The sequence below is a fragment of the Thamnophis sirtalis genome, unplaced genomic scaffold (genome assembly GCF_051295495.1).
Source record: "Thamnophis sirtalis isolate CommonGarterSnake01/CBP01778 unplaced genomic scaffold, rThaSir2_p1.2 scaffold_1, whole genome shotgun sequence".
Classification (NCBI taxonomy): domain Eukaryota; kingdom Metazoa; phylum Chordata; class Lepidosauria; order Squamata; family Natricidae; genus Thamnophis; species Thamnophis sirtalis.
Genome location: NW_028261381.1, coordinates 41197281 through 41221278, shown reverse-complemented (window position 1 = coordinate 41221278; position 23998 = coordinate 41197281). Strand labels below are relative to the sequence as shown.

Genomic DNA, 23998 nt, shown 5'->3' with positions numbered 1-23998 from the left:
AGCCCCGTGCTTAAACTGAATTTGAAAGTGAAACTTGTGTTTGCTGCAACAAGGCAAATTGCTGGGTGGCAGAGGCAGATTTTTTTTTCTTTTAATCAGACTAAATGGAAACAGGCTGTTTGCTGCAAGGAAGTAAGTCAATTAGTATAAATGCCTATAGAATGTTACAATTATTAGACTTATTTTTGAAAGACTGCTTTATTATTGTTCTAGACAACTTAACAAAACGAAGTTTTTTAAAATAAATGCTTTATCTGATGAGGCCCAGTGCTATTGTATCTTCTTTTAAACAGCAGAGAATAATGTATGCTTCCAGAAAGCCACATCAATTTTAACAGCATCTGTACAAGTATAGTCTGAAATGTAACATCACAAACAGTGTATATCTTCTATACTGTTTGCTGTTTGGGGCAAAGAGGCAAATTGTTGGGAGGCAGAGGCAGATTTTTATTCTTTTTTTCCTCCCCAAAAGATAGGTGCATCTTATACTTCGGAGCATCTTATACTCCGAAAAATATGGTATATAGTAAAGCAATTCTTCTGCACCACTGAGAAAATGCCCACTAATTCTTATTCACAAAACAATCAGCCACACAGTTTTAAAAACTGTTCTTTATTTATTTATTAATGCATTATTTTGGGAAAACAAAATCATGTAACTGAAAACAAAAATGAAAAATGAAATTATTTCAGTATAAAGATTTTTTAAAAAAAAAAACAATAAAAACAAGAAAGGATTTATATACAGTTATAATAAAATTAAATTTGCAACCTAGCCAACTAATTTTTTATTGTAACATTAATACTCATTAGTTTACTAACTGCAGAATTTTACTAACTATTGGATCTATGTTTTCTGGATAAATTGCTGAATCAACAGTTATTCTACAGGATTGTTATTTTAAATTCAAATTTATAAACTTGTAAAAGAAAACATTAGATCAGATTAAAATATTTAATGTCTTACTTCATCGGAACCATCAGGACAATCATATTCTCCATTGCATCTAAAAGATGCTGAGATACAACCTCCATTGGCACAGACATATTCACTTGAAGAGCAGGTTGGAAATTCTGTTTAAGACATAATATTGAGAATAGGCAGATGAAATAACATAATTTCAGATAATAGATAGCACATTTGGGTTTACTTTATCTTCAAAAACCTAGAATGCAATGGACCATGACGTACAAAATGTGGTGAAGAATTTGGGTGAGTGATAATATGTTTATCTTTGTCCTCATACCATCACTCAAGACTTTAACAATAGAATGGTAAAAATGTAGTCACAAATACTATTGGTGCTGCGAGGACCGGGGTTGACAAAGGCTGGAATCTTGGCGGAGTTCTCCTTGCAGACCTGGCCCATTGGCACTGGGCACATGACTCCACGCACCTCCGCATGTCATTTTTCAGATGGGGCAACCAAAATTGACAGGAGGCCAGGCGCAACGTCAAAAAAAAAACCCAATGTCTTGATGCAGACGCACAATGAACCTGCAAGAACACCTGTCGACGGATGTGCCCTGCGGGAACATAGAGCCGGCCCCGACACTTCAAACAATCCCCTTCCGAAGTCCATGGGGACGCCGGCCCCACTTCCACCTTTCGTCGCTCCACCCAGTCGTCACCCCGCTGCGCATCCCGCATCAGAGACTGCTTGCTCACTGGATGACAAATGGCAGCGCAGGATGCAAAGGGTAGAACAGTTAGTAGTGGAAGCGAGTTCGCAGGGTCAGAGTTCTCTACTTTACTCAGCAGGGCATCCGCCCTGGGACTCCACCCCCCCCAAACGCACGCTACCTTGTGCGAACAGGATATCACGGCCCACAAACGTGCTGGTTGTCCGACATGATAGTGCATTGCTGAGGGACAGCTGCAGTCCGCGCAACCCTTCTGTTCTTCTTGGGGCAACTCCCAGCCAGGTGTCCAAGATCCCCACAGTAGAAGCACAACCCCTCCGCACGTCTTCTGTCCATCTCTGTCCGTGACACTCGAGGTCTGACAGCACCCAACTCCATGGGCTCCTCCCAGTCCACTGCAGTCCCTTGCTGAACTGGCATTCTGGTGGTCTCCTGGAATGCACGGCGAGGCCTTCGCCTCTGCAGCTGGGCGTCTATCCGGAGGCACAGGTGGACCAACACGTCGAACGTCGGTGGCCTTTCCACCCTCACCAGTTCATCCTGCAAGGCCTCAAACAATCCATCCTGGAACGTGTCCATTAGAGCTGGTTCATTCCACGTGGAATCCTGGATACGCAGCCTGAATTCCATCACATAGTCCTACAATGAACCAATCCCCTGCTGCAGTGACTTCATACTTCTAGCTGATGTTTCCCCTTTGATAGGATCTTCAAACATCCATTTGAAGTACTGACAAAAGTCCTGGAAGTTGTCCAACAAAGGGCTCTGCTGAATTAACAAGGGGGTAGCCCAATGGGCAGCTGTGCCTGAGAGCAAACTGATAATGAATCCCACCTTCGTCCAGTCAGTGGGAAAGTCCTCCGCTCTCAAACTCAGGAACAGCTGGCATTGTCCCAGTAACGTGGAAAACATGGCCAGACTCCCATCATATTTATCTGGCATGGCTACTGGGCACTTCCTCCTTGGCTGAGGTTTTTTTTTTTTTTTGCAGCTCTCTGCAACTGCGTAATTTGGTCCGAAAACATCGCGATTTGTTGTGCCATTTGCCTATTTTCAGCCATTAATTGTTCCATAATTAATGAAATGGAGGCTTGTTGGCAGGAGTCAAACTGTTCTGTCCCCCCCTTCTCGGCTCGTTAACAGACGACATGCAAACAAACTTAAAAGGAATTCTCTTTATCAGTCCTCGGCTCAAACTGGCTATGAGCCCAAAATAAACCTAATTAAAGTCTCTGCCTGAAGATAACGGAATGCAAAACAAATCTCTCTTACGGCAATACAAGGTGAACAAAAAGCACTTCTTCAAATGTCTCTACGAATCAGGGTTATAGAAATCAAATCACTTCTCCAAGTGTCCATCCAAGAAACCACGACCGAGGATCAATGAACGTTGAACACACAAATGAACGTTGACTCCTGCAATCAGGGCATGGCACCATCCGTCCTTTTATCCCCAGAAGATGCCCCTAACGAGCCCCAGCTGCATAGTTAATCTTGCATCCCGAAAAGACTCACAGAAGACTGCTGCTGAGTGACAACACATACATACATACATACATACATACATACATACATACATACATACATGTATGCAGGTCTTGGCGCATTTGGGTCTTTTCCTGTGTAAGATTGACAGTATCTTGGCGATGTTTCAACGAGGTCACACTCGTCATCTTCAGGCTGGTGTCTTTGGCTTCGTACTTGTGCGAGCAAAGCGTGATCGGAGCTGCCATTTTTCTACAAATATAGGTATGTGTGTGTGGAATGTTGGCTTTGTTGTTTTAAACGGATTTGTTGGCTGTGTTTAAAGCAAGAAAGCCAACATTCCACATGCCCCCCACCTACATTTATAAAAAAAATGGCAGCTCCGATCACACTTTGCTCGTACAAGCACAAAGCCAAAGGCACCAGCATGAAGATGACGAGTGTGACCTCGTTGAAACATCACCAAGATACTGTCAATCTTACATGGGAAGAAACCCAAATACGCCAAGACCTGCATACCTATACCTGTGAAAATCTATAAAAATATACACACACATGCAGACATTGTATATATGTGAATGAGAGAAAGAGAGAAAAAAATACTAGATTTGTACACCACTTAATAACCAAACAGAGGGATTCCATCGATATTTAAAGTTTCCAGAGAGTTTCTTAAATTTATGGTCATTTAATTTTGGGTGTATATTCAGAAAGTAATATAATATTATTTTTCACATTATATCCTAAGTGTTCCTATCATTAAAATGGGTAAACATTTACCTGAATCACAATTCTTCTCATCCTCTCCCAATATGCAGTCATCATATCCATCACATTTCCATTTTGCTGCTATGCAATGACCATTGGAGCACTGAAACTGGTCTTTTAAGCAGTCAGAGTCACAATATCTCTGATATAAAAACAGTACAACTAATTTAATTAATATAATACCAATCAAATATATTTAAAGTAAAAACAGGCCTTAATATATTTGAGAATTCTTCGCTTTTATAACTAACAACTGCAATAGGAAGTCTCACAAAGGTCAATAGTTTAACAGTTATAAAAATAACTGTATTCATCTGTTAAAATAGACTAACATAAATTACATTTATTTTGCTCTTTATTTTAAAAAAACAACATTTTGCCTTTTCTCCAGACAGAGAGCAACAAGAGCAATATAAGATATTATATTACATGTAACATTTTGAGTAGTGGAAACACATTTACCCTCAATTTCTATAGAGTTTAAACTGAATCGTATCTGTTAGCATTTTTCTTACAAAATTCACTAATTGATCACAACAGGTCTTCTACTTTTCCAAAGCAGCCAGTGTGGTAGGTGGATCTATTTCTTGTTGTTTAGAATTACTAGAAAAGACATGTGACCATGACACAAATGTGACACAAATAAGAAATAGATAGATCCACCTCCTACATTGTTCAGAATACATTCTGAAAATTCTGAAACATATTATTCATGGGTCAAGTTCTGGAACTGCTGACATTTTCCAGCAATTAGGTTAAGGAAGGTATTTTTTTTCTGTTAAAGGGTTGTCATAGCTAACAAACGTTATTCCTCCTCCTCCTTCTTCCATTCCCCCAGCCCCTCCTTCTTTGGGCAAGATCAAATTTATTTGGTCACAAATATGCATATATTTAATTGTAAACTGCTAAGAGTTACTTAGGAGACATTAGCAGTGAAGAAATTTAATAAACAAAATAACAATAAATCACCTACATTTTCTAAAATATTTTAGGCTAAAAAGTATTCTTTAAGGTTTTGCTGCCACAGTTCCAAAATGATTACACAGCATTTGTAGTCTGAAGTTATATCTTCTCATTCTGGTTCTATTTCTTAGCAATGAAGTGTCCTAGAGACCATTAAAGCCCATTACTTTCTCACTGGATCAATCACTTATACATAAAAAGATATTATAGTTTCTTTTGAAAAGTGACAAATATTGTGCGGAAATACAGAATTATAGTTTATTTTTGACCTTAATCCACCATTGTTTTCTTGTTATTTATATCCATTTTCTTTACTTTTTTCTCTATCACTTACTCATTCTCAACTATCTCTCACTCCAGATTTTCTTCTCCCTAGGACACTTATAGGGAAGTACGCTACTGAAATACAGATAATATCTCCTTTCATCATATTTCTCTATTCATTTGGAAATAAAGTACCTACCCTGTTTTCTTGAAAATAATACCTACCCGGATAATAATCCTAATCAGGCTTTTGAGCGCATGCACTAAAATAAACCATTCCCTGAAAATAAGCCCTCCCCAAAAATATTGCAACACTGCAGCAGCCATGTGGTGACCATGGTCACTGCCTCCTGCACCTCAAAAATAATAAGACCTCCCTGAAAATAAGGCCAACAGCTTATTTCGGGAGTCAAAAGAAAATAAGACCCTGTCTTATTTTCAGAGAAACACAGTATCTTTGTGCTTGGACAGAGTACAAAAAAAGAGAGATATAATTCCTATTTTTCTTTTTTCTCAATTATTCATTTTTGTCTCTTTTAAAATGCAGCCTTTTCTCCCTTCAAGAATAAAAAAATCAAAATGCAGTCTCTTCACTTGCTGCCACAAGGCCATTCACACTACTCATGCATTATCCAGGCATCATGATGGAGCATGTCATCAAAGGCAATCTTTTCTCCACAGTTATTGTGTGGAATGAATGTCAGTACACAGGACAGTTTTTGATTTACTATCTATTGGCCATTATTCTCTCTGCTCCAAGAATAAGAAATAATTTCATTCAGGGTTTAATTGACAATTTATAATAATTGATTTTTAAAGTTCAAAAACTTGTTATTGTGATTTCCCTAAATGAACTGCTCAAAATAATGCATATTGTAGTCTTTTATACTTTCTAGATGTCATTTTCCAGGTGGCCTATAGTCTTCCCTCTTGATTTCTTGCACTGTTATGACTACCTGATTCCTCATGATTTACCTTCAGTAAGTAACAAAACAGATGATTTGAAAAACTACAACCAAATGCTACTTTACCTCATCTGAGCCATCTGCACAGTCATAATCACCATCGCACCAGAATCTTGCAGACATGCAGTCTCCATTTGAGCAGTGAAAATCCTTCTGAGAGCATGTTTGTGGTTCTGGAAAAAGAAAAAATATCTAAAGTCTAATCCTTTCAACTGCTTGTTTCTCTCAGTTCTTAAATAGGAAGACACTATGTGCTTGTTACTGAAATATAAACGATGAAAGGAGAAATAGGAAGCTGGGGTGCTATGCAGGCTGCTTTGAACTTCTGATTGAACCGTTGGATATAAATAAAATATAGCAATAAATACCCTGCTTCCACTCTTGTTCCTCTACAACTGATATTTGCTGCTTAATGTTCCCAACTCAGATATCTTACAAATTTAAAAACTGATAGTCTTTGATAAACTTGTTTTCCCTTATTTATCCTATCACCTGTTAAAGCCAAGAAATTAATGGCCATCATCACATTTTATGATTGAATCCTACAGGTTATATATGGATTCTGGGCAAATAATTGCTTTGTTTTGCCTGCTTTAAATATGTTTCAAATCAGATTCACTTGATAGCTCCTGGTCCAAGTGTTTTAAAAGAGGAACACTTTCTACTGTCACTTTCTACAGGTCATTGATGCCATACCTCAGGGCTCTCAAATTCACAGCCCATGGGCCAGATGCATCACGTGCTGGCCAAGCCCATGCCCAATTTAGTGAAGGGGAAAAAACATCCTGATATGTCCTGTGATGCTGCTGTGATGACATGAGTTTGACACTCCTGCCATACTTTAAAGTGAAGTGAACTAAAATTCTTACTTCTTAACAGCAGAAAGAAAAGGGGCTGAACACAATTCTTAGAGAATCATGGGTTTTCTACTAATTCATCCCTGCTACTCCATATGAGGTGAATTGGTCTGAAAGATGTTTACTTCAAGTTATCCCCTGAAATTTATAGTCAAGTGGGAACATCTGAATCACTGGTATCTAAGTTGAACACCTTAGCTATTATGTTCCTCTTCATATAATTATAATTAGGAAAAGAAAAACTGGAATTTATCCCCTGTATAACCAAAATTAAAAATGACTTGGGATGCCAAAAGCAGGAAGAAAATGCCTTAAAGCATTCTAATAATCTGCTGAAATCAAGACACCTCAGTTATTTTTTATTATTTCATTTCTTTCTGCAATAAAATCCTGTTTTACAAAAAAATAAAATATTATAAAACCACAGTAATAAACATTATACAATTATTAAAGTTGGATAGTGGATTACCTTAACCATAGTTTTATATAAGGGCATTGCAATGTTGGATATTTTTTTTTAAAAAAAACTTCAGCCCAATTCCTAATGGTCTCTACTGTGAAGTTTTCCTTGTTCCCAATTTCCATACCATGTTGTGTCATTTTCATTGAACAATTAACTATGAGCCTAATTGTGACATAAACTTTAGGTACTTTAAACCACATCAATTGATATTTGAATTAGCCCACCTCATCTTCCAATGTACATATATTTATACTTCTTTAAACAATATTGCATTTGTCATTTGGTTCACCATTCACCCAATTTGAAGAGCTCCTTCTGGACTTTTTCACAGCCATTTTTGTTGGTTGAATTGTTTGATATCCTCTACAAAGATCACTGTTTACTCCTAAATCAGGATAATTGATCAAGATGAAAAGCACTGTTCTCCGCACTGATCCTTGAGAGTTTCTACTTACTCTACTGAATAAAAACGCTAATTTATTCCTATTCTACTTGCTGTCTCTCTGACAAAAAGTCAGGACTTCTTTAGTCATACACAAAAAGTTTTGATAAGGAACTTTATCAAAGATTTGAAAATCTTCTTATAATTTATAGGGGCAATAATTGTTTTAAAAATGGGGCAATAATTGTTGTATAGTACAGCTAATTTATGTATAGATATGATGAAATGGCTTCTAGTCTGCAATTTTAATAATAAACTGTTTTAGTATATTAGCAAAAAATACATCAATATATTTAGAATTTATATCTTTTTGCTATTTTAGATTAAAATGACATTAAGAATTGACTCAAGTACTAGGACTTCCAGTGAAGACATAACAAGCAAAATATCTCTGAAGGAGCAGAGATGGCATTTACAATGGAGATTGTCAAACAATCCAGATGCTGGATTGTGGCTGGCAAAATTCTTTGGAGAAAGGAGAGATTGTGAGTCTGCCCACATGTATTCCAGAGAGTTGTTCCTCAATAGTACACTTCAGGAGCCCTGGTCAATTTAAGCAAGCAGCTAAGAATTGAGGGATTCCATCTAAGCCCATAGTCATAATGTACGTAGCTTCTATGGACAGAACGCTTGACCAGAAATAATTCTTTTGAATAATTTTGTAATGCTTTTTAAATAATAGGAACAATCAGAACAAGAAGTTTTTAATCAAATTTACTGTGTGAGGCCCCTTAATGAAACAAGTTTTAAGGACAAGTTTAACATTTTTTTTAAAAAAACACCTACTTTTTGGAATAAAGAGCTAGAGGGTATTTAACAAGTTGACTTTGGAAAGTTAAAAATAGACTAAAGGTCCAGATGGATTTGAAATAAAACATTAAAATTAATTATAAAAATCTTTTTTGTGGGAAATTATTGTCTGAATTCCTTAGTGGGGAAACTGGAGGCAAACAGTAGGGAAACATGATAAAAGTTGGACCTTAGAAATTAGAATAAATGAAAGATTACAACTACATGAGAAGAATACTTAAAGTCATCTTGTTAATACAGAATGGAGTAAAATATTTTAATACTGGACATTTTTAATGATATTTGTGAATAGTGGACTCAGATGTTAATTTTAAGAACATCTGTCACAGATGGAGTGTAAATGATGTTAGAGAGGAGCAAGCTCTACCAGACTGGATTGAAATGAGTTGATGTAGTCTTAAAAATAACAATTTACAAAAATGATATGGCAGTGATGTTGAACCTTTTTTGGCTCACATGCCAAAAATGGGGGGAGCACAGGGGGGTTGTGCATGGGTGTGCCACACTCATAATACAATGTGCGACACATGGACAGCGCTCCCCCCCCCCATTTTTTGCATGCTTTTTTCACCCATCCCAAGCTCCAAAGTCACTTCCGGTTTGTCCGTAGGGACCTTCAGGAGGCTTCCCTAAAGGCTCCAGAGGATGAAAAACAGCCCTATGGACAAACTGGAAGTGACTTCTGATTTGCTTATAGGGCCAGTCTTAGCCCTCCAGAGCTTTCAGGGAAGCCTCCGGAAGACCCCTGAAGGCTCCAGAGGGCTAAAACTGGCGCTACGAGCAAACCGGAAGCCTGTTTCCAAAGTTCCGGTTTGCCCATAGGACCAGTTTTTTGCACTCCGGAGGCTTCAGGGAAGCTCTTGAAGCCTCCAGAGGGCCTCTGGGAGGAGGGGGAGGCTGTTTTTGCCCTTTCCAGGCTCCTATAAAGCCTCTGTAGCCTGGGGAGGGCGAAAAATGGCCTCAAAAAGTCAGTTGGCCAGCGGGCACATGCGTATTGGCCAGCTGCCAGGGCAATGTCTCATGTGCCCTGACAAATGGCTCCGCGTGCCACAGGTTCACCATCCTGGTGATATGGGAAAAGATATTTTATTGGACATACAAATGAAACCAGTTTATGTGTTAATAATTAAAAGGGACATCGAAGTAACAAACCAGAAGAGTGAATTGGATACCTTTTATATACTGGATTTACAAAAAACAAATAAGAAATAAATTATTGGCTATTATTTGAAGGGATTTAAACCCAAGATTGTTAAAATTACAGGTAAGGAATATAAAGATTATCATTCTCCCATGTATTACTCTTTAAGTTATTCAAGGTGCCAAACACACATAATACTCCTTCCTCCTCATATTTTCCCAATGATCTGTGAGGTATGTTCAAGTGAGAGAAAGTGACTGTCCCAAAGTCACCCAGCCTGTTTTCCATGCCTAAAGCAGGACTAGAACCCACTGTCCTGGTTTCTATGTTTCTACCTTGACCACTATACTAACAAAAAAATAGACACAAAAAACTGAAGTTGGTTTATTTCATCAAGGTTAAGATAGATATGCAGTTTTATCTGGTAACATTCAATGGACTTTTGCTAGGATTGAATAATGAGGTTTTAATATTTTGTTTATAGTTAAGAGATGAGATATGGGAAGAAGAGGTAATTTATTGTATTTTAAAAGAAGGTAATAAGTTATTAAAATTGTTTACTCTTGTGATGGGGAAAATTTTATACATATCTCTTCTGTACTTTCCAATTTTTTAATTTTTATTCTTACTTCTTTTTAATTTATATTAGTTTTTAGGTTTTCAATTGTAATCTTTCATGAAATTATTATAAGATTGGGAATTATTTAAGTCCTCATAATATTTTAATGAGGCTAGAACATTTTAAGAAAAAATAAATTATTAAAATAGAAAAATTAATCAGCAGATCTGATCTTCAATATTATTAATAATTTATCTAAAGTATTAAGATAAAATAAATGTCTTTTAAAAATAGCAGAAACAGAGACAAAAGCAGTGTTTTTCTCTTTTTTGTAGAATGGTTTACAAATATGACATTACTTACTGCAGTTTTCTTCATCAGAATTGTCACCACAATCATTTTGACTGTCACATCGCCAGTGATCTGGAATGCAGTTGCTATTCTTGCATTGGTATTCATGAGGGCCGCATGTCTTTTTATCTGTCACAAAAGTTTATACTATTTTTGTTAACATACTTCTAGATATGCATGACTAGAAATAAGAAAAATGCATTGCAAATTACCAGTTATCACATTTTAAACCACATTTCAATAGTAGAAGCAATAAAGTATTAAATAAAGAACCAGATTACAATGCAAACTTTATAAGGAGAAGGGGACAGAAAGAAAGATAAAAAAATAAATTTTGGATTGAATCTTTTGCTAAATAAACTAAATTTCTGGCTTGCATCCATATAAATTAGGTAAATTTTGGAATAAACCAATTTTGGTCCATTGAAACCCCTAGATAAAACAAACTGTTATTTTGGCATTGGAATGCACTAAGAAATAATAGAGCAAAATGTGTCATCCTCAAATCTTTCATGGAATTTATAAATCTATCTGACAGAATGTAAATTACAGAATGTTTAATGTATTAACATTATGGTATTACATTATAATCTGATATTCTACTGTTAGCAAAAGTAAGGAGAAGAAAGAACAGAAAGGTGCATGAATTCAGTTACAGTGGCAATGTGTGCACAGTTGGAAAATCTGAAGTTAGGGACAAATCATTAAGACAAAATCAGACTAGAAGGCCTCCAAGGTCCCTTTCACTCTGTTATTTTGTTATTCTGGTAAGAATCAAACTATGGGGTCATAATCAATCAACAAACAATCAATCTTCTGATTGATGGGTGGCTATATAAATTCTTCAGGTTGATAGCCAGTAATGTTACTTTTCCAAATATACCAATTTTGAATAAATAAGAAAAACATAGGGGAACTTAAATTGTTTACAGAACTCACCACAATTTGCTTCATCAGACCCATCAGCACAGTCCGGATCCTCATCACATACCCACAGTTTAGAAATACAGTGCTTTGTAGTTTTACACTGAAAATGGTCAGGAGAACAGCTGTTTTCCGCTTTAAAACAAAAGAAGGAAGACATGTATTTATAAAATGAATTAAGATGATCAGACAATATCAACAAGAGTTTTTAAATTCTATATATCTTTTTGAATGCCTTTTAATGCAGCTATTGAAAATAAACTATTACTTCAAAATAATTTATCAAGGTATATTCAGCAATATACTTTATTACAAGGTACAGTACTTTAAAGAAATATATTACATTTGATTAATATAAGGAAACACTAATACATCCTTTTCTAGTGAATTTAAATCTATTATTAACTGATATACTTTTTTTCTGCCTTTCAGTCAGTTTTTGACTTAGGGTGACTGACTGGACTAGTCCCTGCTGTTTTCATAGCAATGTTTTTCTTCTCTGAAATTGCCATTCTCACTTTCCTAGGGCAGAAGCAAGGTGATTGGCCAATGTTGCCCAGCTGGCTTTGTGCCTAAGTCAGGACTAGGATTTACAGCCTCTTGGTTTCTCGCCTAACACCTTAACCACTATCCTAAACTTATTCTTATACATGTTTACTCAAAAGTAAATCAAATTGGATGGGTTTGTTGCCATGATATAGGATACTACTTTTAATTATTTTTACTTTAGTATAATTTAGTAATTTAATCTATTTTTAGAACTTGATTTTGATTAGACATGTGGAAAATAGCATTTATAGAAATAAACTACATAAAACTTATTTTTCTTGAAAAACATTCTTTTGAATGTTTCCTGCCATTGACATCTGTATTAACTAGCATACTGCATAGACTTTTGTAAAAGCCAGCAGTATCTGTCCAATATCTGCATTTTAACAGATTATGCCATATTTTGTTTCTTACCATAGATAATCCCATATAGTCAGCTGGATATTATTCCCTCTGTGCTAAATAAAACTATTATATTAAAAAATATGTTTAAACCTGTTGTTTGTTCCACATGAATTTAGAGACTAAAGGTCTCTGGATAATTTAAAAGTATAATTGCATACAAAGCAGACTGATGATGCCAGACCCTGAATCAATAAATATTCTGACCTGGAAGTTTAATATAAAAGTTGAAGAAAAAAAGAGGGCAAGCTCGTTGGGATCCCATAGATAAAAGGCTCTCAACTCCTCCATCCATATTGACTAGACCTGACTATAGAGAAAGGAAAATAGCATCCAGAAGTATACTGTAATCCAAAACTGCTAAATCCAGACTTCATTGAGGCATATGGCTTCTTGAGGGAGGGGCATGGTGGCTCTTCCTTTATAAGCTGATACTGAAACATGAAACCAATTAGAAGTCACTTTGTGGATAGCTTTAGGATACAGGGACTTGAGTTTGATAAACAGGTGATTAAAAGACCTGGTTCTAATAAACAGAGGGCTGAGTTCAGAATGTGAAAGATCCTGCTCACTTCATCAGGAGCAGGTAAATCCCATAATAACAAGCCTAGGCACCTGAACTGAACTTGCCTAGCAAGCTGAAAGGCAATCAGAGAGATTTTTGACATGGTAATGGACTGATGTAAATATCCTTTATTAGCAAAGAACATCACAGCTGCCCCAACTGCAAACACTAGTATGCATTGTCGCTTGATGACTTAGGACAGGTCTGTAGCTGCTATACAGACTATGAACTTCTGATCTGCCCCCGGGTTCAATGACATTTGATAGCAAAATGAAATCCCCAAGGATAAACTAGTCATGGGGTCTCCTTATCCAACCTGGCAAAAGAATGTAAAAAATTAGATAGTATAGACCAGCGATGGATAACCATTTTTGGCTCGCGTACCATAAAGGGGGGAGCACAGGGGGGGGGGGTTGTGCGCGGGCATGCCACACCCATAATGCTATCTGCGACCCCCACAGTGTGCATGCACCAGTGGTGGGTTTCAAAAATTGTTCGAACCTACTCTGTGGGTGTGGCCTCCTTTGTGGGAGTGGCTTGCCACCCATGTGACCGGATGGGAGTGGCTTGCTGCCCATGTGACTGGATATGAAGATGCCGACAACACTTGTCAGAACCACCTTAAATTACCTCACACAGAGCACTGGCATGCATAAGAATATGATGTAAATTTGTTTTTTAAAAGGCATCTTTGGTTTGCATTAAAACAACTTCAACACACACAATGTTCTGATTGCACCACAAACGCAGTAGTCATCCTTACCTTTCACAGAGGATGATATAGCAACAGTAATCCCAACTGTTTTCTATAGCCCATCTGCTTCTATACTAGAGGGTTTCACATTCAGTTATCTACAGCACAGGGCCACTAAGAGCCCTGTGCTGTGGCCACTAGGGGCCACTCAACAATTTATGAATGTTAACAACTATCATCCCCACTTTCTTGGCTCCTTGGCTAGTGTTAAACTTCTAAATTGGTAAGGCGCATTTCCAAATCCAAACCTGGCTAAGTATATTTCCTTCCTCTGGACCTCTCTAGGTCTCAATAATACATACTACTATGGCGGTCTTATCCATGTAGACATCTCCATGTGAAGATTTATTGCAAGACAACCTGATATTCAGAAGTAACATCAGTAGTCTCCCCTCCTCCGTCAAGGATTTGATAAACAGGTGTAGAATAGAATACTGAGGCCTGGACATTGGACTACTCTTTAAGTAGCAGTCTCAGCATGCCTAGGAAATGTCACCAAACCTATCCTTGCTTGTCATATTTAAAATATTTTTGTATGCCCTTTCCTCTAGTTTCCTTCCATTCCATGTTCTTAGTTCCCAAGACAAAACATTCTTAACTTTCATTCATTCACCCATTCACTGTTCTCACCCCACCCTACAATCAACCTACATAAACAATAATAGACAAGCTAATCCTTCATAAAAACAGCAGATATCCCATCTGATCATTCCTGCATTCAGGCACTCAGCAGCTTGAATAGTGTGCAGATTCTGTGGCAACTCTACTGTCCATCCCAACATCCCATAACAAACTTCCCATTCTAAGTGGACAAAAAGATTACAGGCATAGATGGCTGCTTGGATAACAAAGACTCTTATTCAGAAATCCAGCACAGAGATTCCAATAGGGCAGTGCCCAGGGTTCAACATAAATGGCAGCTAGCTAAAGCCATTGGAAACATCAAAATAATTTAGGTAGGGCCTAGAAAAATCATCCACCAGCATTCTTTAATCACTCCAGCTCCTTCCTCCCCTACTACATGTCGGTCCCTAAAATTTTCCTCTCCCTGGCAAAAATCTATCCTATGGGTCTGGGCTGTATATATTTGTGCAAAATATCTATGTTTCCTGGAATCATCTTTAGCTTTCTGTTTTATAACCAATATGTTTTCTTAGGTGCCATGACTGTTATGTTTGACAAGATTTCTGAATTTTTACATATTTTTTAAAAAAATGACTTACGACAATCTTGTTCATCTTCTTCATCACCACAATTATCTTGTCCATTACACCTGAGATTTATTGGGATACATTTCTGATTCTTGGTGCACTTAAATTGACCTGGTAGGCAAACATGGGTATCTGGAAGTTGGGGTAGGGAAAGGAAGAAAAGAAGGTAACTACATTAAACACAGGCACACAAATAATCCTCATATATTGTTTTTCTTAATTAAGAATTAAGTTATTTTTATTAATCATTAATCATATTATCATAATTTAACCATTAAAATTAAATTTTAATAAATTTAATAAAAAGGCAAATTTTGATAGAACATTTATAATACAGCATTGTGCTAACCCTACTTTAAAAAGTACAAGATGGATTTATAGCTATAACTTGTACAAGTACTAGTCAAATAATTAGTACAGGTTCTAGAGTAATGAATTATGAAAGTATTTGCAAAATGGTTGTACAAGTAGAATAAATAGAATAACACAGAATAACAGGATTGGAAGGGACTTTAGACATCTTCTAGTTCAACCCCCTGCTCAAGCAGAGACCCTATACCTGTGATGGAGAACCTATGGCATGTGTGCCACAGGTGGCACACAGAGCTCTCTCTCCAGGTATGCGAGCCATGGCCCCAACTCAGCTCCACCGTGCATGTGCTCCTCCCACCAGCCAGCTGTTTTTTGAATTTCTGCCGTGAATGTGTGGGGCAGGGCACATGTGGGAGACACACATGCAGACAGTGGGCGGAGGGAAGGTGTGTATGTGTGGGGGTGGGGGTCATGTGGGGGTAATGTGTTGTGTGCATATTGCATTATGGGTGTGTGCATACATGCACACTTTCAACATTCTTTGTTGAAAAGGTTAGCCATCACTGCCCTATACCATTCTGGACATACATTTGTCCAATCTCTTCTTAAAAACCCAGTGATGGAGTACCCATAACTACTTGGGGCAAGCTGTACCACTGATTAATTGTTCTCACTGTCAGGAAATTCTTCCTTAGTTCTAGGTTGGAGTACTCTTTCATGATCTTCCACCAATTACTTCTTGTCCTGCCTGACTCCCTCTTATATTTGACAGGCCCTCTAGTACTAGAAGACTGCTAATATGCAACCCCTACTATTCCTCTGTTGAGGGCCCTGCTTTTCAATAGACTAAATATAGACTAGCTACTGGTAGTTCCTGCAAATGATCATTGTATGGTTTAGTCTTGTCATCTTGGTTGCTCTTCTCTGCACACTTTCTACAGTATACGCATCATTTTTGTATCATTGTAACTGAACTGGACATAGCATTCCAAGTGTGGTCTTACCAGTGGAAGATAAACCGGTACTATCATTTCATGTGATCTTGATACTATCCCTCTGTTGAGGGATTAACTTTTTTGGTAGCTGTACACACTGCTGGCTTATACTTCAGTGGTTGTCCATCTATTCTAAACTGTACACTTGGCTTTTCTTTTCTTGCCTAAGTGTAATACCTTACTTTTTCACCACTGAATTGCATTTTGTTAGATAGGGCTCATCTAATCATTTGTGAAACTTTTTATTATTACTTTTGTCATTTGTTTCAAGTTTTAGTTCATTCTAAGTCTTAGCTTTCCTGACTTTGTCCTTTGGCTATTTATTGACATTCTTTTTGAAGTTCTATATTTCTTTTTCCATTGGTTTGCTTATCCTTTCTGTCTCCCAGTTTACTAGAAAATTCTTTATGCAACCTTGTTAGTTTCATTTGGTGTGTGTGTGTGGGGGGGGTGTCTCTTGTTTTTCTTCTCTGTGGTATTGTGCTAGACTGGGCTTTTATATTCTCATTTTTCAGAGCATCTTGGGTTGTTTTCCTCTTTAGGATTTATATCCATGAAATTCTTCCTAAACTTTAAGTTGTAAATTTATAGAAATCGGCTTTTTGACATCTAAGACACTACATTGTTGAATTATTTGTGCCTGCATTAGGTCAAATTCCAGTGTGACCAAGTCGCTCTCCCACAAAGTTCAACCCCCTCTATTATTTCATTGTTATTAGTAATGAAATGTTAAGTCTAATATAGCTAATCCTCTAATTCCATCCTCTACCTTTTGGGTGATAAAGTTGTATGTTAAATTCTTCAGCAACCTGTTTGATATGTCACGGTGCAGAGATTGTCTCCCAGATCATGTCAGGGAAATTAAGGTCCCACCATTAATACTGTGGTGTTTTTTCCAAACACATTAGCTAACTGATTAGCAAAAAGTTCATCTGCTCCCTCTGTTTGGTTGGGTGGTTTGTGGTATACATCTATAACAATGGCGTTCCTTTTTTCTTTTATATTAATCCAAATCCATTCAAGAAAGTTTTCAGCCACAATGCACAGGTTTTGTACATTTCTGTAGAAGTATAGTTATTTGCTGCAAATAATGCAACTCTACTTCATCTTTTGTTAGCTCTGTTTCTTTTGAATAATTTAAAGTCTTCTAGCAGTAGATTCCAGTCTTGGGTTTCATCTCACCAAGATTTGATAATGGCAACAATGTTGAACCTGCCCTCATATACTAGCATCAAGTTTGCCCTGTTTGTTCCTTAGAGCATTAGTGTATAGATGTCTGGAATCTTCTTGACTGAATCTGCATTTTGCTTCTGTTGTATTTACTGCTGCCGATCTAACAGCTTCCTACTTCTTTTGTTATATATCAGAGTTCTTCTTCCTTTTCACCACTCCTTACCTGTTTGATTGGATTTCTTGAGGTTTGTGCTTGGAATTTGGTCCTAAAAATTGGTTTTTCCACCCATTCCAGTTTAAAGATTTCAGAAAAGCTGAGCCAGTTGTTTTCCAAACATTCTTCCTTGTTCTTGTGAGGTATGGCCCATTCCCTGACAGAAGCCCTTCATGTAGGTAATGTAAACCATGGGCTAGAAATCCAAAGTTCTCTTAATGGGACAATTATTTAAGTCAGTGGTTTACTCCTAAAATCCTTTGTTCCCTAATTAGATGTTGACCTTCCATTGGAAATACAGATGAAAGCACCACCTCCATTTTCTTTGGCTTTCATGCTGCTTATAGTATCTTAATATTGTTTCAGGCTTTGTTGTATCATTCATCCCCACATGAAAAAGGAGAAAGGGACACTCTTTGAACTTAATTATTTTAGTAAATCTCCCAAACACATCTTTGATCTTTGCTCCTGGAAGACCACATATCTCCCTTGATAGATTGTCTGGTCTGCAGATTGCTCATTCTATTCCTCTGAGAAGTGAGTCTCCTATCACCAACTCACATCACTTTTTCCTTGAGTGAAAAAGATCTTTTCTTCTTGTCAGTAGTATGCTTGATGATGTTCCTTCACCAAATATCTGCACATTATCTTCTAGGAGGAGGAGATGAAATTGATTTCTAGGCTAGACTGCAGGGACATTTGTTACATTTTTTTCTATGAGAGCCATTTTGCCATCAAGTTTCATTTTTCTGATAGTTGTTTGTTCTTTAATATGTTCAGTTTATAGTCTTCCTTTAGCTGGAGTTTCTCATTTTGATGTTTGAATCTCAGAGTAGCTAGACTTACCTCTAGATCCTTTCTTTTTCCTTGAGTAATTCATTTGGTTTACATTTGGTAGAGATATACTGTGTTTTCCCAAAACCAAGACAGGGTCTTATTTTCTTTTGATCCCCGAAATAAGCACTTGGCCTTGTTTTCAGGGAGATCTTATTATTTTTGAGGTGCAGGAGGCAGTGAGCGTGGTCACCTCATGGCTGCTGCTGTGTTGCAATATTTTCGGGAGGGCTTATTTTCAGGGAAGGGCTTATTTTACCACATGTGCTCAAAAGCCCAATTGTGCTTATTATTCTGGGAGGTCTTATTTTCAGGGAAACAGGGTAATTTGTGTCTTCTATTGGCAAGAATACATACATGGCACATATTTGAAAATCATAACATTGGTCTTTTTTTAAAAAATGAATATGTGTTTTTCATGGCTGTTATTTTTCTTGCAAATGGTCCCAATAGTTCCAATGTCTATTTCTTTTAAAATTTGGTTTATGTAGGGTTTTTAATTTTTTTAACATTTTTTTTTCATATCCCTTTTGGTTTTTGGTTTTTGTTTTTGTTTTAAATGGCCATTGCTTCCTCTTGTGGTTAATGTTGAAATAACACTTAAATGTTAGCCTTTTGCTCCCTCTTCTGGCTAGTGTTGAAGTAAACTTTAAATCTAACACATCAAAGACAAATCAAATCACCTTCAAAATATAGTTTGTAATCTACAGATCACCTTCAGGATATAGTTTGTAATCCAGAAAAGGAAGAAGCAAAAAGAATAAAGGGGAAAAGAAGGCTCTTAGTTTGCAATTATTGTAAAAGTGTATAGAAAAATAGTGAATTCTTGCTCGCAGTAGTTACAAGTCAGTGTCTTTTTTTAGCAGTATTTCTAATTTTGCCTAATTTGTCTAATTTAATAGTGTTTGGGTACCTTCTTTTTAATTTTAAAAATCTTAAAGATGTAGAAATTTATTTTTTAAAAATTTTAAAAAATAATTAAAATAGCTTTATGAATTTAATCTTATGACAATAAATTGTTCTAATTTTTAATCATTGTGTTCTTATTTTCTTTAATTTCTTTAAAAATTCAAAAAATTCAAAAACTGAAAATTTTTGCAATATTTAAAAATTTCATTATTTTTTTTAAAAATTTGTATGCAGGGTTTTTTATTTTTTTAACAATTACTCTTGAGATTAATGCTGAAATTATACTTAAAAGTGAATACTCTGCTCCCTCTTGTGGCTAGTGTTTAATTTCCACTTATGGCTAGTGTTGGAATAAAACATTTTGTTAATGTAAAAGTGTAAATTGTCCCTCTATTCCTCCTTCTTTTACTTCTGTGCAAAACTTGGTTGTTGCTATTTTGACATGTTGCATTGCTATTTCATATTCCATTGCACCAATGTGGTCACTGCTATTCTCAGCCATCATGCTGTATGTCGCAATTACGTTTTGATGCCATTCCTTCTCCTTCTTTTGCTCCTCTTGCTCCTTTAACTTTCTTTCAACTTTGCTTTTCCTTTTTCTTCTCCTCCTTCTCTATGCTAAGCACCTTCAGTTGTACATGCTGCCACTGCTGTCACCACTGCCAGTTGTGTCTGTGGGTTTTGCTACTGCTCAGGTGCAACTGACAGTTGTGTGGCTGTTGCTGCCACCATTGCCACTTGTTGTGCCCACTACCAATGCCACCACTGCCACCTTTTCCCATCTTCCTATTTCCTTCTCTTGTTTTCCTTGTTTTCCTTCTCCTTCCTTTCCTTCTTTAAGTTTTTAACTTTGTTTTAACCCTACTTCTTTTAAATGATTTAAATTATTAAATTATGTAGACCAAACTTTTCTAACACATATTGGCAGCCATTCCTATATTGGGAAAGGGCATTCTGTCTTGACATTTGCATAAATAATGTTTTGATTATTTGCCTTCTTGTGTAAGAGATTGAGAACTTTCAAATGCAATTCTTTTCCAACTGTTAAATTTCTTAATGCACACTAGTAGTGGCAGTAACAAATAATTCAAGATTTTAGTTAATCAGAGTCAAAACTCCAAATGAGCCTTACTAAAAAAAATCAGATCTTTTACTCTTCTGTTGAACCAACATTAGATAACATTCTTAAAATGTTATGCTGATATATTGTAGGACTGTATACATCTCAAAACCTGTAAATATGCACATATACAGGAGAACAGTGAACAATATTTTCTCAGTTGTCCAAGATTTTTTCTCTTATATCAATCATACTCACCACAATTAAGTTCATCTGAACTATCTCCACAATCATTTTCCCCATCGCATATAAAAGCTGGTAAAACACAGAGACCAGTTCCACACTGAAAACGCCCTGGTTGACATTTAAATTCAGCTGAAAAAAGAAAAGAAAAAAAGAAAAAAAGGCTTTTCTAACAGTCACAGAAATTTTATGCAATGAAGAAAGACAATTAAATCATATATGGTAAGAATCGATAGAGATTCAAAAGTATCACTTTCCTCACCCTAATTAATCATAATGTTCTCTTCTAAGACACAGTCATTTTAATCATATAGAAATACAGTATCAAAAAACATAGTGTAATATGTTTACAATGTTATATTTCTAGAAATTTTAATCAATCATCTCCTTACTATACTGAATAAAATGACTTTATCTATATTATCCCTGATTATAAGTTACATTTACTGTATACCTTTTCCACTTGGCTGACCTTTGCTAATCTTAAAAAAAATGAAAAAAAAACCAACTAAGCTTGAATAAATTACTTTCCTGGGAAACAAGTATGAAATCCTAGAGGTATAAATTGAAGAGGAAATACAAAAAAAGTATAAATAAATGAATAAATTCCTAGGAGAAAAAAAACATAACATAGTTTCCATACATGATTAGGAGATGAGCATAACTCAAAAATATTTAATTTTTAAAAACAATAAATTAAATCCAAATGGTATCAAAAGCTCTGTTTCTCATCAGTAGCACATATGCTTTCTTTCATTTGATTTGCTATAAAGACAATATGTAAAATGTATCAACAATCATAATTTCTACAGGTAGTCCTTAACTAATAGTCATTTGCTTAATGAAGGCCTTGGAAAGGATGCTTCATAAAACACTTTTGATCATTGCAAAATATCACACATCCCACACCATCATGATCTGAGTAACTATGTACTATTCATAGTTACAGCTAGTTTCCAAGAACCTCATAAACCTGTGACTGCCATTTGCAATTTTCTCTGCCAACAAGATAGGTGCTGTCCTATCTCTCTCTCTTGTTTGAGAGAGGGCTGTTCAATTTCAACATAAATGGCCTTTTTGACTCTTCTTTCAATCCAATGCTCCTCTCTGTCCAGAATGTTAACATTTTGGTTTGAACCTGTCCCCTGTCTACAACAGACTCCATTCAGCAGTCTCAAGAAGGTTTCACACCCATTTGCACTCTGATTCAGATGACCTTGAGGGTACAGATAAATTCCCAAATGATCTCAATGACCTTCAGAGAACTAATGACCAATCCTCAGAGTGCTAATGACCAGATGGCCACAAATAATATAAATCCTTCCATTCTCCCCATTCAGAACCAAAGAAGCTTCTTGGATGAGAAGTGAAACATTTTCAAAGAAAAAAAATCAAGAAAGTCCAGTTGCCTTTTGAAATGCACTGCTGAGAGTGGACTTTTAGCACTAGAGCAGAGAGGCAGTATAGTAAGGTAAAGGGTATGGGGTGCCTTAGTGGGATGGGACTGGCTTTGGGAGGCCTAGTGCAAGATGTGCTCAAATCTCTCTCCTTTCAGGGGCTGAAAATCTTGCTTGGATTTTATCAGGGATTATTTTTAACTCCTAAGAAGAGAGACACTCATGTATGGTCTGCACTAGGTTTCCCAGAGTCTCCTCTCCATACTCCTATGCTCCTTGGTTAGAACTATCTGCTTTACAATCCATTAAGTTGCTTAGCAACCCCAACCAGGTACCTCAGTCATGGAGCAAAGCAATCATGTAATATCTCACTCAACGATCACTTTGTTCAATGATTGTGCTTGGGGTCCCAATTATAGTAGAAAGTTGAGGACTATGTGCATATTTGTTGATGTTTCTCCTCAGTAAAGTGCTCATAAATCTATTGTATATAATTACATTGTACTACAGTTTTTACTTCTATGTGTATAATGATCAATATTTCAAAGAGCCACCTTTTGGGCTTATTATCCTTATTAGAGGATATAATCATATGCTTATTTACCCTGAAATTTTACTACTATGAACAAAGGTTTATAATATATGTTCTAATACCATATACAATCTAGGAATTCTCATTTATTCTGAATGATCAGGATAACTGGAACTGTTAACAATTCCAAAACCACATAACATAAATAAACAAACAATATATTTTATATACTAAAATTATACAGAATGTTTATTGCCATTTGATATTGTTTTCCTGCAGAATGGATCTGTAGATCTTTTTTAAACCAACTTAAGTTAAGTCTCATAATAGTAATCTCATGACTGATAACTCTATCTAATTAAGAAGCATTCATTTATCATGACTTGAAACAGTTTTCTTTTTCAATACTTCTGAAGCATTAATTGCAAAAGGTAATTAAGAGCACCTAGTTTCTCCCTGGTAATCTAGGTTTGAATGAAGGAGACCACCTCTTACTTTGAATTTAAATTATAGTATGGAAGATGAATAATGAGATGCATTTTGTATCTGTTGCCTAAAAATACATTTTCCCTCTCTCGAGGATTGGTCTAATACACTTAGCTATATCTTAGAATATAGTTTATTTTAGCAGGGGAAAATCCAATCCTCTTCGTATTGAATAATTGAACAGGAAGAGCTAAGATGGACCTTCCAAGAGAGTGAAAAAAACAACAACCTCAAGTAGTCATGTGTTCTGAATAGCTGCTTGCTCAACCGTGAGAGCTATAAAGTCAATGTCCTGTATAGTTTATAATTGCAGCAGGTACAACATATCTTGAAAGCTGCTGATTGTCCAATGTACTATATGTGGGGTAGTTGAAAGATTGCTTTGTGTCAAGTAAGTGTAAACTTTGAAAGGAATATAAGGGAGACACGTTTGAGGAACTTAACAAATGTATATGGAGAATGAAAGTTTTTAGGGGATATCTTTCTTCTCTTAGTCAAGAGTTGGAAAAGAGAACAAGAGAAAAATAAAATAAAAGCCTTTCTACTGATGTATTCTAAAAGGTAAAAAAGAAGAATTAATAGGAGTCTGAGATGTGCAATGTTTATTGAATGATTGTCTTTTTGCCTGAAAAGAACTTGCAAACCTGGTACAGTCCTGAAAACCCCCCATAGAATTAGCCTACACTCAATGGCCACACTTCAATTGGTAAGAAAGGAGAAGGATTT

General features: G+C 36.3%; 1 protein-coding gene across 1 annotated transcript in view; it reads right to left on the bottom strand.

Moving 5' to 3' along the window:
- Positions 1-23998, bottom strand: part of LRP1B (LDL receptor related protein 1B) — a 939689-nt gene that overhangs the window by 64589 nt on the left and 851102 nt on the right. Inside the window, exons 64-70 of the mRNA XM_087710921.1 lie at positions 20873-20989; positions 15130-15249; positions 11652-11771; positions 10725-10841; positions 6156-6262; positions 3910-4039; positions 968-1074 (exon numbers count right to left, since the gene is read on the bottom strand). Coding sequence (XP_087567047.1) covers positions 968-1074; positions 3910-4039; positions 6156-6262; positions 10725-10841; positions 11652-11771; positions 15130-15249; positions 20873-20989 — 818 coding nt within the window. The remainder of the gene's footprint in view (positions 1-967; positions 1075-3909; positions 4040-6155; positions 6263-10724; positions 10842-11651; positions 11772-15129; positions 15250-20872; positions 20990-23998) is intronic.